The sequence below is a fragment of the Microtus oregoni genome, unplaced genomic scaffold (genome assembly GCF_018167655.1).
Source record: "Microtus oregoni isolate MIOR12 unplaced genomic scaffold, Mior012 000006F_ref0000085, whole genome shotgun sequence".
Lineage (NCBI taxonomy): Eukaryota > Metazoa > Chordata > Mammalia > Rodentia > Cricetidae > Microtus > Microtus oregoni.
The window spans coordinates 51,158,677-51,173,370 of NW_024543065.1; the positions used below are offsets into that span (position 1 = coordinate 51,158,677).

The window sequence follows — 14,694 nt, forward strand, 5'->3', positions numbered from 1 at the left end:
GATTAAATGAAAATTAAGAAACGCTCTTTAGAAGGGGCAAGTAGCTAGGGTTGTCACGCACATCCCCCTAATCCCAGCACTTGAGGGATGGAGGCGGGAGAATCCAGAGTTCAAGGGTAGCCTGAGCTACAAAGTGAGTTCAAAGTCAGCTTGGGTTACATTTGACTCTGTCCTGCCCTGCCCCTCGGCAAATAAAAGGGTGAAGGGTAAGGAAGGAAGGCGTGGAGGAGGCTCACGGTCCTTATTATACCCTGCAGGGGCGGGAGTCAGGTCTCTCGCGTCTAAGAGTGATAGGCGTGGCCAACCCGGAGGACCGTGGCCCAGGCTTCAAAAGTGGACCAATGAGGGTGCCTAAGGGCGTGGCCCTGTCTGGCATGGGCGTGACCTTGCGCGAGTGGGAGGGGCCAGGACGCTGTGGGAGCCTAGGCTGAGAAGATGCTCGGGCCGGCAGCCACCACCACCAGCCCCGTCGCCGCTGCCGCCCGCGCCCGCAGCCCCCCAGGCCCCCACTAGCGGCCGCCTCCGCTTCTTATCTCCGGCCCCCCACCCTGAACAGGGCCTTGGGAGGGGGGTTCGGCCCTCCGCATCTGTGGGGAACCACCAAGAAAGGGCACAGAGAGGGTGTCCTGTCCCCTCTGCACCCCACTGGCTCAGCCAAGTGCCGGCTTCGGTGATCTTTGAGAGACCAGGACCCCACCCCTCAGTTCTCCATCCCATATCCCCCCCCCACACCCTCTCCACCCTGCTCTTCCCCGTCCTCCCAGCTCTGTCAGCGCTCTCCCCCCCTCCCGCTTCCCTCCCCGCCGCTCCCCTCCCCCTCCTCACCGCCCCCTCCCCTCCCCCCTCCTTCCCCTCCCCCTCCCCCGCCCCCCCACCATGAGGATGATGGCCGCCGGCGCGGTGCACGGCCTCTTCACGGCCTCCGCGGCCCCGCAGCCGCCGCCGCCCCCGCCGCCGCCGCCGCCGCCGCAGCCCCAGCCTCCCCAGCAGCCGTCCCCGCCGCCACAGCAGCCGCCGCCGCCGCCGCAGCCGCCGCAGCAGCAGCAGCCGCCGCCCCAGGCCCCCCCCATGGAGCCCGAGGCCCCGGATTCCCGCAAGAGGCCCCTCGAGACGCCCCCCGAGGTGGTCTGCACCAAGCGCAGCAACACGGGAGGTGAGGCAGGGCTGCGGGACCGCGGCGTGGGGCGTGGGGGAATCGCGCGCCGAAGGGGGCATCGCCGTCCTCCATCATCCCCCCCCCCATCCCTGGCTGGCAGGTGCAAGTGCTCCGGAGAGGGGAGGGGCGGTCCTCCGCGAGGAGCTGGGGACCAGGACGGACCCCTTTCTCTTGTCGCCGAGGCCCCTGGGGCTGAGAGCTTTGTCTGCGACGAGAGGGACTGGGGGGGAGGGGGGTGGTAAGTGTCCTTGTGGGGTGGAGGGGAGTCAAGGATGAGGGGCGTGGGTCCCTTCTGGAGCCAGTGTGTCCTTGAGGGGTGTGTGATGTGACCCTTTCGGGACAGGGGTGTTCCCCCGGGTTTGCGTATCCCGGTTGGGGGAGGGGAAGGAGTAGAGACAGGCCTGTGGACCGGGAGCTTCTGAACCTCCCTCCCTGGGGATGTCCTGAGCAAGGGCTGTCCCGGAAAGGGGCGGGTGTGGACTGTATGCGAGACCATGCGTGGGGACAAGCTGGGTGGGTGTGTTGGGTGACATGGAGGAAAGGGTGGGTGTGTAAAACTGGAGGGGAAAGAGATGAAAGGCCAGGACAGGTGTGTGTATCTGTGTGGGTCCTGTGGGGCCTGGATATGCGACATTAAGAGACCATGGATATGACAGGGTAGTGGGTGTGAGTGTGTGTGTAAAAGACACGGCTGGATATGAGACCCTCCAGTGTGGGTGTGTGACACGGGAAGGTATGTGCTTGTCACTCCGGAGGGGGTTCTTGTACTGTGACACATGAGTGAGAGGGGTGTGTGTGACATGCAAGGGGGTGTGTAGGGAGGCAGAAAGGATGGACTCGGAGTGTGAACCATGGGAATATGTGTGGATTGGGGAAAGGTGCTACATGTGGGTTACCGATGCGTATGGGGTGGAGTGGGACCAGGAAAAGCTGATGCGGGGATGTGACAAGGAAAAGGGTGTGGGTGTGACTCCAGAGAGGCTATGGTTGGGTGTGACACATGGAGGTGTGCAACGGTGACATCAGAGGGGGTGTGTGACTGGGGGTGGTTGAGGGTATGAAAAGAGAGCTGGGGCTTATGGTTCAGTGAAACCCATTGAGGGTGTGTTCACAAGGAAAGCCAAAAATGGACTTCCAAGTGACTAGGGATGTGTGCTTAGGACAGACACCCTGGATCTGGGAGATGATGTGTATGTAACACAGGGAGGTGTGTGTAGCATAGCTGGGTGTGTTACACCAGAGCTGCGGGGAAGATGTGGGGTGTGACAACGTGTGTGCGTGTGTGTGTGAGACAACACCTCAGAGACGTGTGGGCAACGCAGAACGGACAGACCCTCTATGTGTATCATCTGCGAGAGGTGTGTGTGCAGAGCAGAAAAGGCCACGCTAAGCAGGGGACTCGAGGTGCTACCCTTGATGCTAGTGGGTGCAGGAAACGTGGGCCATGAGAGAAGGGGGATCCTCAGAGCTCTCCGGCTCTCTGATCGGAAGGAGACCCCAAAACAGATAGATTCTCTCACGTGATCTTAAAATCCCCTCTTCATTTTGTCTTGAGCAAAGAGTGTCTATAACCTTCCTCTAGCTTGGCTCACTGTCAGGTGCCGACTCCCCACTGCCTCCCCTGGAATACAGGGAGCCCCCACTTCTTTCTCTCAACCCAGGCCACCTCACCTCAAGTCAGGTGGGTCAGGATTCCAAGATCCCTTGAATGCCTGGGAGGGTGCTCAGCAGAAATTGAAGGAAAGGGAAGTTGGGGGAGGGTGGGAGAGAATTTCCTGCCCAGTCTTCCTGCACCCACCCCCAGCACACACATGAAAATGTCCAAAGCCGGCTTCCTTTCTTCCTTCCTGCCTGCTGCTGTTGCCAGTCCCAGAAAGGATCAGGAACCCAGATTTGGCTAGGCGGCAATTGTCATGAGTGACTGCTAACGAAGGTCCCTTCCAGTGCTGCTTGTGGCGCTCACTCCCACCAGGCAGGCTCTGAGATCTGGGTGGATTTCTCAATACAACCCCTGAAGAGATTATTGAAGGTGTGTGGGTCTCTCTCTCTCTCTCTCTCTCTCTCTCTCTCTCTCTCTGTGTGTGTGTGTGTGTGTGTGTGTGTGTGTGTGTGTGTGTGTGTGTTGACCAGTGAGGGAAACCGAGGCTCAGTGAGATGAAACAGCTTATCCAAGGTCACAGGGCTCTTAAGTGGCAGATCCAGGATTTATTGAACTCTGGACTCACCGGCTGCAGGTCAGGGAGACTTGGGATTTCATGTTTCCTTCTACAGTGGCAAAACTAAGTGGAGTCTTTAGGGATTATAGCCTGCAGACCCTTCTCCACCTCCAGACTGTATTTGGGGAAACTGAGGCCAGGAAATACAAAAGAACAGTTCTCTATTGAGAAAAATACCCTAAAGCAAGGCAAGTATTGGTGACTTTGATCTCAAAATTGCCGGTTCTTTTTTGTTTTGTTTTGTTTTTCGAGACAAGGTTTCTCTGTAGCTTTGGAGCCTATCCTGAACTCCCTCTGTAGACCAGGCTGGCCTCGAACTCACAGAGATCTGCCTGTCTCTGCCTCCCAAGTGCTGGGATTAAAGGCGTGCGCCACCACCACCCAGCTCACTGGTTCCTTTCAATGGAGGACAGTGGTGACTGTGAAATGCTTGGCTAACCCTTTCTGAGCTTCTGTGTCCCCAGCTTCCAAATGCAGACTTAACAATAATGACACTGATGTCATAATGGCTAGCATATCATTGCTTAATGCCTGACATGCAATTCCATCTCATTCTCCCCACATGCTATGATGCAGAAATATCAATAAATTATAGTCACGGCTAACATTTATGGTGCCAGGAAGTATTGTGGAAACTATTGGGCATGGGTCATTGGATACTTACAATTCCGATACCCATCTTTCAAATGAACGGCTGAAGCATAGAAAGGCTTGGGAACTTGGGCAAGAACACTCAACTAAAAAGAAACAGGATTATGACTTGAACTCGCGAGGCTGGCTCTGCTGTGTGGACAGAGTCTATGGCAGATACCCTGTTAAAGAGGACACTAAGGTTCACAGAGGTGAAGGGCTCGACCAGGGCATCACAGGTGATAGCAGACCAAACAAACCTCGTTAGGGCAATGGGGGTGGGAGGGACAGGAGCTCCTCTGACAGGTGTCTGAATACCTGGCTGGGTGACAAATGCCACTGGGAGGAAAAGGATGTTACTCAGGGCAAGAAACTGGAAGAAAATCCAACCTCGGGAGTTATTTGAAGACGTTAAAAAAGAAACTGCCTGTAATCCCAGCTGTAGAGAGAGAAGTTAAGGTGAGATGATTGAAAGTTCAAGGCCATCCTGAGCTGCATAGCCAGACCCTGTCTCAAAAATTAAAAAAAAAAACAGTAAAATGAATAAACAAATAAAAATGGGTCTGGGGATGTAGCTCAGCTATGCAGCCTTTGCCTAGAATCCTCTAGTAGGAGCCTCGGTGCATGCCACTATGGTAGAGCTCCTGCCTGGAATCCCCCAGTGAGGGGCTGGGGTGTGGCTCAGTGGTAGAGCTCCTGCCTGGAATCCCCCAGTGAGGGGCTGGAGGTGTGGCTCAGTGGTAGAGCCCCTGCCTAGAATCCCCCAGTGAGGGGCTGGGGTGTGACTCAGTGGTAGAGCTCCTGCCTGGAATCCCCCAGTGAGGGGCTGGAGGTGTGGCTCAGTGGTAGAGCCCCTGCCTAGAATCCCCCAGTGAGGGGCTGGGGTGTGACTCGGCAATCAAATACTTGCCTAGCATGTCCAAGGCACAGAGGTTTGGGGCAGGGGACCTGTCTGGTAGACTTTAGTGCCCCCACAGAAAGCCTCAAGTGGCTCAGCTGGTACAGGTGCTTGCTGCATAAGCCTAATCATGTGGTTGTGATCCCTGTATCCCATGCAAAGGTGAAAGGAGAGACACACCTCCAAAGAGCTGCCCTCCGCCCTCCATGCATACATCATGGCCCACGGGCCCACACATACATCATGTGCACACACAATAATAAAAAATGAATTTAACAGAGTGTCACTTGTAGCGCAGACTGTAATTCTTCAGCACTAACTATAGTGACCTGATAATCTCGTCTGGCCCCCCATCTGCAGGCACAGACCTAACTCATACTCCAGGAGCTCCTCACCCAGATCTCAACCCCAGAATCCCTCCCCACCACACACGCGCGCACACACACACACACACACGTACGCACACGCCACCAGGACAAGAGCTCTGAGCTCTGGGTGGATGCGGACTGGAAAGATGGCTCAGCAGTTAAGAGCACTTGTGTTCTCACAGAGGACCCTAGTTCAATTCTCAGCACCCACACAACCAGCTGTAACTACAGTTCCTGGGGACCCACTGCCCTCTTCTGACTTCTGAGGGCACTAGGCTCACATGTGGTCCACATACCAACAGTGCCAGCAAACTTTTTTTTTTTTAAGATTTATGTCTCTGAGTGTTTTTCTCGCATGTGCTCCCTTAAGCAAATCACTTATACATATAAAATAAATAAATCTAAAACTTAAAAAGAGTCGTGAAAGGAAACCTTGCAAGGTTCAAGGCATTCTGCCACGGTGTATTTGGCATGGGACTCTCAGCAAGGGCTATTAATGCTCCAAGCCTCAGTCTCCCCTCTGGAAAATGGGGTCAGTAGGATTTACTGCTCTAGATAAACTGACTGAACTGGGCGGAACTGGGCGGTTCTGTCTAGTTACTGAAATTCCCTGTGAGCCTAGACATGATAACTGCCCCCACATCCGTGTGGGTCCTGGGGATCCAAACTCCAGGCTTCTTGCTGGCGTATATTGTCACAAATGAGCCACCCCATCTATTGTGCTTGTGATTCTACCTACTGAGAATGTGGAAGGATAATCCTTTTTTAAAAAATAGCTTTATTGTTTTAAATTGTGTGTGTGCATATGCTTGTGTGTGTGTACCCTCAGAGGTGTGAGATCCCCCCAGAGCTGGGGTTGCTAGCAGTTGTAAGCTACCAGATGTGGGTACTGGCAATGGCATTCCAGACATTTGCCAAGACAGAATGCCCTCTTAACTGGCTTGCCATCTCTTCAATCCCAGAATAGCCATTTTTGTCTGGTTTTTTGTCAATAAAGGGAAAGTCGCCTAAGGGGGCTTCACTGTTGCTTTTTGTTTGATTTGTTTTGTTTACAATCTTATTATATTTATTCGTTCAAGTGGATGGGGCACATCAGGTCAGCTTGTGGAAGCTGGTTCTCTCCTTCCACGGTATGGGTCCCAGGCATCAAACTCAGGTTGGATTTGGTAGCAGGCTTACCTCCATTTGGTAAGCCATCCTGCCAGCACCGCCCTTCTTCCCTCCGCCCTCCTTTCTTCTGTTTTGGTATGCTATAGAATTGGACCCAGGACTTCACATACGCTAAGCAAGTGCCCTACCCCGTGTCTCCAGGCCCACTACACCGGTCTCTTGGTCTCTCTGATAGTGTCGCATCTTCTGGATGTCACTCTGAGCAAGTACAATCCAGATAACCTGCTCTTCTGCACAAATTGGCACATGATTGTGTATAAGGGGACCCCTCCCTAGCACATGCTTCCATACCATAACCTTGATGTCACTTGGCTTTCCCTGGTAACATCCTCTCCTGATGTTTCCAGTGACATTCCCAACCCCCACCAAGAACAGGTACCATGAGGACAACACCCCAACTTCGGTTCCCTCTAGACCTGGTATCACCCAAAACCACCTCTCTAAGATGTGTGCTTCTTTGTTTTTGTTTTTGTTTTTTTTTTATTTATTATGTATACAATATTCTTTCTGCATGTATGTCTATAGGCCAGAAGAGGGCACCAGACCTCATTACAGATGGTTGTGAGCCACCATGTGGTTGCTGGGAATTGAACTCAGGACCTTTGGAAGAGCAGGCAATGCTCTTAACCTCTGAGCCATCTCTCCAGCCCCAATGTGTGCTTCTTTGATACCATGTGCATGCTATGTGTGTGCATGTGTGCGTGCTTGTGTGCACATGTACATGCATTTGTGTGTGTGTATGTGTGCATGTGTGTGTGTGTGTGCGCGCACGCGCGCGTTAGAGGAAGATCTCCAATGTCTCCTCTGTCACCTTCTGCCTTATTCTTTTGAGCTAGGGTCTTGCTTGAACACGGATCTTGCTTTTCTCAGCTAGGCTAACAGCAGGCAAGCACCAGCAAGCCTTGCATCTCCACCCACCACAGCACTGGGTTGAAGGCATACTGAGTGTGAGACTTTTTGTATAGGTGCTAGAATCCAGACTCGGATTCCCATGGCTGCACAGCAAATACTTTTAACCACTGAGCTGTCCCTCTCAAGTCTCAAAAGCTTTTTGGCTTGTACACGTGTGCATGTGGTGTTTTCTTTTGTTTTGTATCAAGACAAGAGTTTTGTGGCCTTGGATAGTCTAGGTGTGTAGCCCAGCCTGGCTTTGAACTTGCAGCAATCCTCCTGCCTCTGTCTCTTGAGTCTTAAGATTAGGAATGTGTAGCACTACCTCAGCCTGGGCTCTAATTTTGTCACTGGTGATCCCCTAGGGAACTAAGTCACCTTACAGGATCCACTCTGTGACAGTGAGTTCACTCTTATCTCTCGGGTAGACAAACTGTATTTGTAAGGCAGTGGACTGGTTGAGTGGACTGGAAGCATCATGGGGGGGTTGGACATGAAGGGAAGAGTTGGCCAGGGGCATAGTAGACAGGAGTCAGCTGAACCAGCTTTGTCTTGAGGTGGCCATGCTTGACATTGCAGCCCTGGAGGAGATGGGTGCAAAAGAGGCATGGAGGCTTTCCTCCTCAGCTTCCCTGTCACTGGGCTCTGGGAACTGCAGGAATCCCAAAGGAGCTACTTAGAATAGGCTGGGAGTGGACAAGGGCAAGCTCTGGCCTCTGGCAGAGCTTCCTCGCAGGCACAGAAAGTTCAGCGTTGGCTGTTCAGACAGGGAAAGAAAGGCCTGTGAAGTCTGGGGGTTCCAGGTTCAGCCAAGGTCAACGACTCTTCCTTTGTGGTAGCAAACAGAGGCCTGGTTCCTTCCCAAAAGAGGTGGGACTCCATGGTGTGACACACCCCAAGCAGGAAGGCTAGGTGGAAATTTCTAGAAAGGACAGGTGCTAGCCTGAGGTCCACAGTGGGAACTCCTGGAGTTAATGTTTTTGAGTTTCTACAGTCAGGAGGGCTCATCACCCGCGAGTGCTTTTATTTTCTTTTTGACTATTGTGAGTTATGTTGAAAAGAGGAAAAGCCATTGCCACCTGCACAACTGTAATTATTGGCAGGGGTTTTAAAATCTCATCCCAACTACTCTTTCGGTGGATTATTTTCTTTCAGGTTTTTTTTTTTTTGTGGGTGAAGCAATGAGTTTTATTGTGAATTTTTAACCTTTTAAATTTATACTTTCATTCATTTTGTGTGTGTGCACATGTGCACACATGAATACTAGAATGTGTGTGGATATATGTGCGCATGTGGAGGTCTGAGAATAGCGGTTCTCTCCTTGCATCTTGTGGGTCCCAGGGATTAAGCTCGAGTTGTTAGGTTCGGTGGCAAATGCCTTTACCTGATGAGGCATCTGACTGGCCCCTTGTTGTGACATTTTCATAAGTATACCGTTGTGCTCTGTTCATTCTTACCCTCAGTTACCCTCTCTTGTCCTCCCTTTCTTCCCCAATACCAATGGTTCTTCTGACTTCATGTCTTACATGGATGATGGATGTATGGATGGATCATACATACATCCACACATATATACATACATACTCTTTTGAGACAGGGTCTTATGTAGTCCAGGCTCCCCTTAAGCTCTGTAAGTAGCCCAGCATGACCTTGAACTCTCGATTCTCCTGTTTCCACCACCCAAATGTTAACATTACAGGTGTGTGCCACTGTGCCCAGCTTCCATAGTGCTGGGGATTGAACATAGGACATCATACATGCTAGACAAGCAATTACCTCTGAGTACATTCACAATCCCAATAATTAGGTGGATTCTGCATCTGAGAGAAACTTGGCTATATTTTGTTTCTTTTGGGTTTTGTTCTTGTTTTTCTTTTCGGAGACAGGGTCTCATGTTGGGTAGGTAGGCCTGCAGCTCTCTCTGTGGTCCAGGCTTGTGTTATCCTGACTCTCCTGTTAATGGTTCTTGGGTGCTTGAATTACAGGTGTGTCCCATCATGCCCTGTTGTGCTGTCTGTGTCCCTTCCACCACCATTGTTTGTTTTCATTACATTTATTTAGTTAATTAGATATTCACTAAGGATGTGTGTGTGTGTGCACGCGTGCGTGTGCATGTGTGTACCTATGAGGTGATGCACAAGCGGGGGTCAAAGAATTCAAAGAACGGCCTGAAGAGTCGATTCTCTTCTTCCACACAGTGGAACTGAGGGATGGAACCCCAGTGGTCACGTTTGGGGTCAGCACCCTTACCCACTGAGCCATCTTGCCAGCCCAGGTTTCTTTGGTGGGTTTTTTAAAACAGAAACTCTCTCTGCAATCCAGGCTGGGCTGGACATTTCAAATACTTCAGCTTCCTGAATACTAAGATACAGGACATGCACAGCCATACCTGACTTGAAATCTCTTGAGCCATCTTGCTGGTCCAGAATTTGCCCCTTTAAATAAATGTGTTTCTGTGTCTTAAAAGTTTAAGGAAAAATGATTTGTCTGTGTGGGTCTCCTGCTCTATCTCCAGGATCTAATGCAAGCATGGGAATTGGGCAGCTGTTCAAGGGTTGCTCCTTGCAGAAAGTGGGGGAAAGAAGAGGAGAAGGAGAGATGTCGTGACTCGGGAGTGCATAGGAGGGCAGAAATCAAGTATATGGCAGAAGAAAGCTAGAGGGCTGGTGAGATGGCTCAGCAGATTAAAAACAAAACTTCCTAATAAGCTTGATGATCTGAGTTCACTCCCCAGGACCCACATGGTAGCAGGGAGACAATCGGCGCCCCAAAGTTATTCTCTGACCTCCATACTCCTGCCGTGGCACCCATGCACACGTACACACACATGCACACACGCACGCATGCACACATGTACAGACACACACACACAGGTGGGGGGAACAAACAAACTGTAATGACAACACTCTACAAAGGGAGGTACTAGAGAGGTTCCAGACAGGAAACTAGGTGTGGAGTTTCCCTTGTATCAAGAGGCCATCCCCAGGCATGGCGAGAAAGCACTGGCTTGTAATTCCAGCTGCTCTGGAGACTGAGGCAAGGAGGTTTGTGTATTGAAGGTCATTCTGGATAATTTAGAGCCTATCTCAAAAAACTAAAAAGAAGGCTGGAAAATATAGCTTAGTGGTAGAGCACTTGCTTAAAATCTACCCACGTGGGGGTTAGGGGCATGGCTCAGTGGTAGAGCCCCTGCCTAGAATCCCCCAGTGAGGGGCTGGGGTGTGGCTCAGTGGTAGAGCTCTTGCCTAGAATCCCCCAGTGAGGGGCTGGGGTGTGACTCAGTGGTAGAGCATCTGTCTAGAATCCCCCAGTGAGGGGCTGGGGTGTAGCTCAGTTGTAGAGCACTTGTCTAGTATATAGGAAGCCCTAAGTTCAATTCAATCTTTAGATCCACAGAAAGAAAGTAAAAGAACAGGTGAGATGACTCAGCTGGTAAGGCATGTACTACTGCCTGTGATGTCCTAAGTAGAGGGAAAGAACTGGCAGCCACAGATTATTCTCTGATCTCTATGTGTGCTGCATACATACATACAGAGAGAGGGTGGGCTAAAAGAAATCATTTCCCTTCCAAAAAGTGGGGCACAGGGGCTGGAGAGGTGGCTCAGTGGTTAAGAGCATTGCCTGCTCTTCCAAAGGTCCTGAGTTCAATTCCCAGCAACCACATGGTGGCTCACAACCATCTGTAATGAGGTCTGGTGCCCTCTTCTGGCCTGCAGTCATACACACAGATAGAATACTGTATACATAATAAATAAATAAATATTTTTAAAAAAAAAACAACAAAAAGTGGGGCACAGTTTGGGCAGACAAGATGGTAAGGGAAAGAGTTCCCCCTCTTTCTCCTACCTCCCAACAAAACCCCCCAACTTCAAGCATTGGTTTTCTACCCAGAGAACACCCATTCTGTGCTGAGCACTGAACAGGACTTTACTACAAGCTCTTGAAAAGTTGAGGCAGGAGGATCTCTGGGAGTTGGAGAGCTGGTTTACAGAGTGAGTTTCAGGACAGACAGCCAGTCTCAAAAACAACACATAGACAACAAAGGGTAGTGATGATAGGTGGTATATGGTGTGTGTAAGTGCTGTGTGCCCAGAACATTCCAGCTACTTCCCGGTTCATTGTTAAGCGCATGATTATGTCCCCTGAGAGTCAGTGCTACTGTGTCCCCAATTTTACTGTTTGGAAACTGAGGCCAGAAAAGAGGTGGGATGAAGTATCCAAAGCCATACAGACTTCCGTTTCTTTTCTTTTTGTTTTTTGTTTGTTTGTTTGTTTTGTTTTTAAAGTCAGGTTATTCTGTGTAGCTTTGGAGCCTAGCCTGAAACTCGCTTTGTAGACCAGGCTAGCCTCAAACTCACAGAGATCTGCCTGTGTCTGCCTCCTGAGTACTGGAATTAAAGGCGTGCACCACCACCACCCAGCTGCCATCCAGACTTTCAATAACAAAATTCACAGTTCACTTGGGATTGCCTGTCTGCTCTGTATGGAAGTCCCCAGCTGGAGCTTGAGGGAATCCAGGACAGAGGGAATGAGGTGTGGACAGCCCAGCTTTCAGAGATAGACACTTGAGAGCATCCAAAGGGAACCTAGGAGAGATAGTCATCTTGATGTAGCCTGTCAATGCAGCACCTGAGTGACTGAGGCAGGAGGATTATGAATTTGAGGCCAGCCTAGGATACAAGGCTAAGCTGCATCAAAAAAAAAGTAAGGGGGGGGAGATAAAAGAAAGAAAGTGAATTGAGCAGGGGTCCAATGATGGATGAGAAGTTTCCCTGGGCTGAGGAGGGGGGTTAATTACCTAATAGGCTTAATGGTCTGATTAGGCCATTTTAAGAGGATTGCCTTGGGCTCAATAAAACCCATTTATTCTTGACTTCCTCCTTACGCTTAGAAGGCTAAGTCCAGCCACTGTACCCCACACCACTATACAAAACGTAGTAGGAACCCAGAACCCTCACTCTGAAGGACCCATGCTGAGGAGGAAAGAATTTAACACCTACCCATCCAGATCAGCTTTCTATAGTTTGTGCAACACTAGGAGTGGAACTCAGGACCTGGAACATGGTAGGCAGATGCTCCACACTGATGTACTCTAGGCATGTCTCTGAGCCATGAGCCACTGAGTCATGCCCCAGTCCCTCACTGGGGGATTCTAGGCAGGGGCTCTACCACTGAGCCACACCCCAGCCCCTCACTGAGGGATTCTGGGCAGGGGCTCTACCACTGAGCCACACCTCCCAACTACAAATAATAGTTCTTTTATCTGCTCTGGGAGGCAGCTTTGCTCACCATACTACCAGTTGAGGTTTCATGTTTGATGGTAAAATTAGACATCCTATACTTAAAAGAAAAAGTTGAAATCCCTGGGGAACAAGTAAGGCTCTTAAGCCTTAGAAGCAGAATGGCTTCCTTTCTTTTCCCACTTTTATCCCCAGCCTACTGTGTGCAAGGGACACAGAGGTGCGCTCCGTTGATGTGGTTCATGTTGGCCCTGTGTGACAGAGGGTTCTGGGTATATGAAGCAAGGTGTGTGTGTGGGGGGGGGGGGACTCTCCATTCTCAGTGTTCCAGGAAAGGTTGTGAGAATAAACAGTGTTGCAGTGAAACCCCCAAATGGCAAGATAGAGAGGAAGTGCCAGGCAGAGGACATCCGCAAAGGCCTTGGGGTGGGAAGGAGCAGGTAATATTCGAAGAAGTAAAAGAACAGTGACTCTGGTGCCCATGGGTGATGGGAAGCAAAGTTGAATAGCAGGGTGTGTCACCAAAGGCCTCCCACTACAAAGGCTATAGTTTAGAAGCTGAGAGTTAGGTTAGAGATTTGCCTTAAGGATGTGATCACTAGGTGTTTTATGCATGGCTGCATTACCAAGGACATTGGTCTCTAAGAATGAATGCCCAGAGGTCAGCAAGATGATTTAGCAGGAGCCAATTAATCCCAGCACTTGGGAGGCAGAGACAGATGGATCTCTGAGTTCAAGACCAGGCTGGTCTACAGAGATTGGGATAGCCAGGGCTACACAGGGGGAAAAATGGCCTAGCAGGTAAAGATGCTTGCTGTCAAGCCTGATGACCTTAGTTCAGTCCTCAGGGTTTCCCACAGTGAGAGGAGAGAACTGACGCCCACAGTTGTTCTCTGGTCTGTACAAGGTAAACTTAGCCTACACAATGATTGAGTTTCAAACCAATGAGGCCTCTCTCAAAAAACGACAGCATCCCGTGCTAGCCTCCTGTCACTGCGTACGTGCAGACACACCTGCAGACATGTATGCATTCCCCAACCATGTACGAAGTGAGAATCCTCAGTCCAGCCCTCGTCCATTTCCTTGGTCGTGGCTCCCTAAGTCAGCCCAGTGTCCCTCACCTCTGGTAACACTGTCTCCTTCACCCCTGTCCATGCAATCTGCTCCTGTCACCAACATCACAGGAACATTCTTGTTTTGTCTTGTTTTTGAGATGGGGTCTCATATAGCACAGGCTGACCTCAAACACACTGTGTAGCCGCGGAGAGCCCTGACCTCCTGCCTCCGCCTCCCGGGTGCTGGGATCATAGGTGTGTGCACCACCACGCTTGATTTCTGTGGTATTGGGGGTTAAGCCTAAGGCTTCAAGCATGCTAGGCAAAGCACTCTGCTGTATCCGTAGCCCAAAGGCAGGCATGGTGGCACATGCCTTAATCCCAGAATTTAGGAGAGAGGTGCAGTTAGATGTCTATGAGCCTGGTCTACACAGTGGTTTCCAGGCTATGTAATAGAGAGACACTGTCTCAAAATCATGTTTTTGCTTATTTATTTACCATGCACACGCACCAGAGAACATCTTGTAGGAGTCAGGTCTCTCCTTCCACAGTGTGTGTCCTGGGAATTGAACTGAAGTCATCAAACTTGGCAGCAAGCTCCTTTTGCCACTGAGCCATCTTGCTGGCCCCAGAGAAATGTTCTCAAATCCCAAATTAGTTCACACCCCCTTGATCCTCCCATCCCGCTTGGAGTAAGAGCCAAAGACATTACTGTGGCTCACCAGCTTCCCACTGCACCAGCACCCTCTTCCCTCCCACCTAACCGTTTTTTTTTTTTTTTTTTTTTTTTTTTTTTTTTTTTTTTTTTTTTTTGATCACCTCCTTGATTTTCCTAAGGACTCACACACCATCCTCTCAGGTTCTTCCCTTTTGCCGTGTGGCTCACCTCTTCTATTGTACCTCAGTGATAATAGCCCAGGACATGGACTCCAGAGCCAGGCCGAGTTCACATTCCAGCTCTGTACCCTGCCCAGCTCAGTGACTCCGGGATGATTCTTTATTAACCTCGTTTCTTTATCTGAAGAATGGGTTTCTTTACAGGGCCAGTGTGAGAATCAAAGTAACTGATG

The 14,694-nt window shown here is 50.6% G+C and overlaps 1 protein-coding gene across 1 annotated transcript in view; it reads left to right on the forward strand.

Annotated features, from left to right (window-relative positions):
• Nucleotides 1–430: 430 nt before the first annotated feature.
• The window catches only part of Nova2 (NOVA alternative splicing regulator 2), a 37,979-nt gene continuing 23,715 nt past the window's right edge, over nucleotides 431–14,694 (forward strand). The window contains exon 1 of the mRNA XM_041653521.1: nucleotides 431–1,153. Within this exon, the coding sequence (XP_041509455.1) occupies nucleotides 877–1,153 (277 nt within the window). The 5' untranslated portion in view covers nucleotides 431–876. The remainder of the gene's footprint in view (nucleotides 1,154–14,694) is intronic.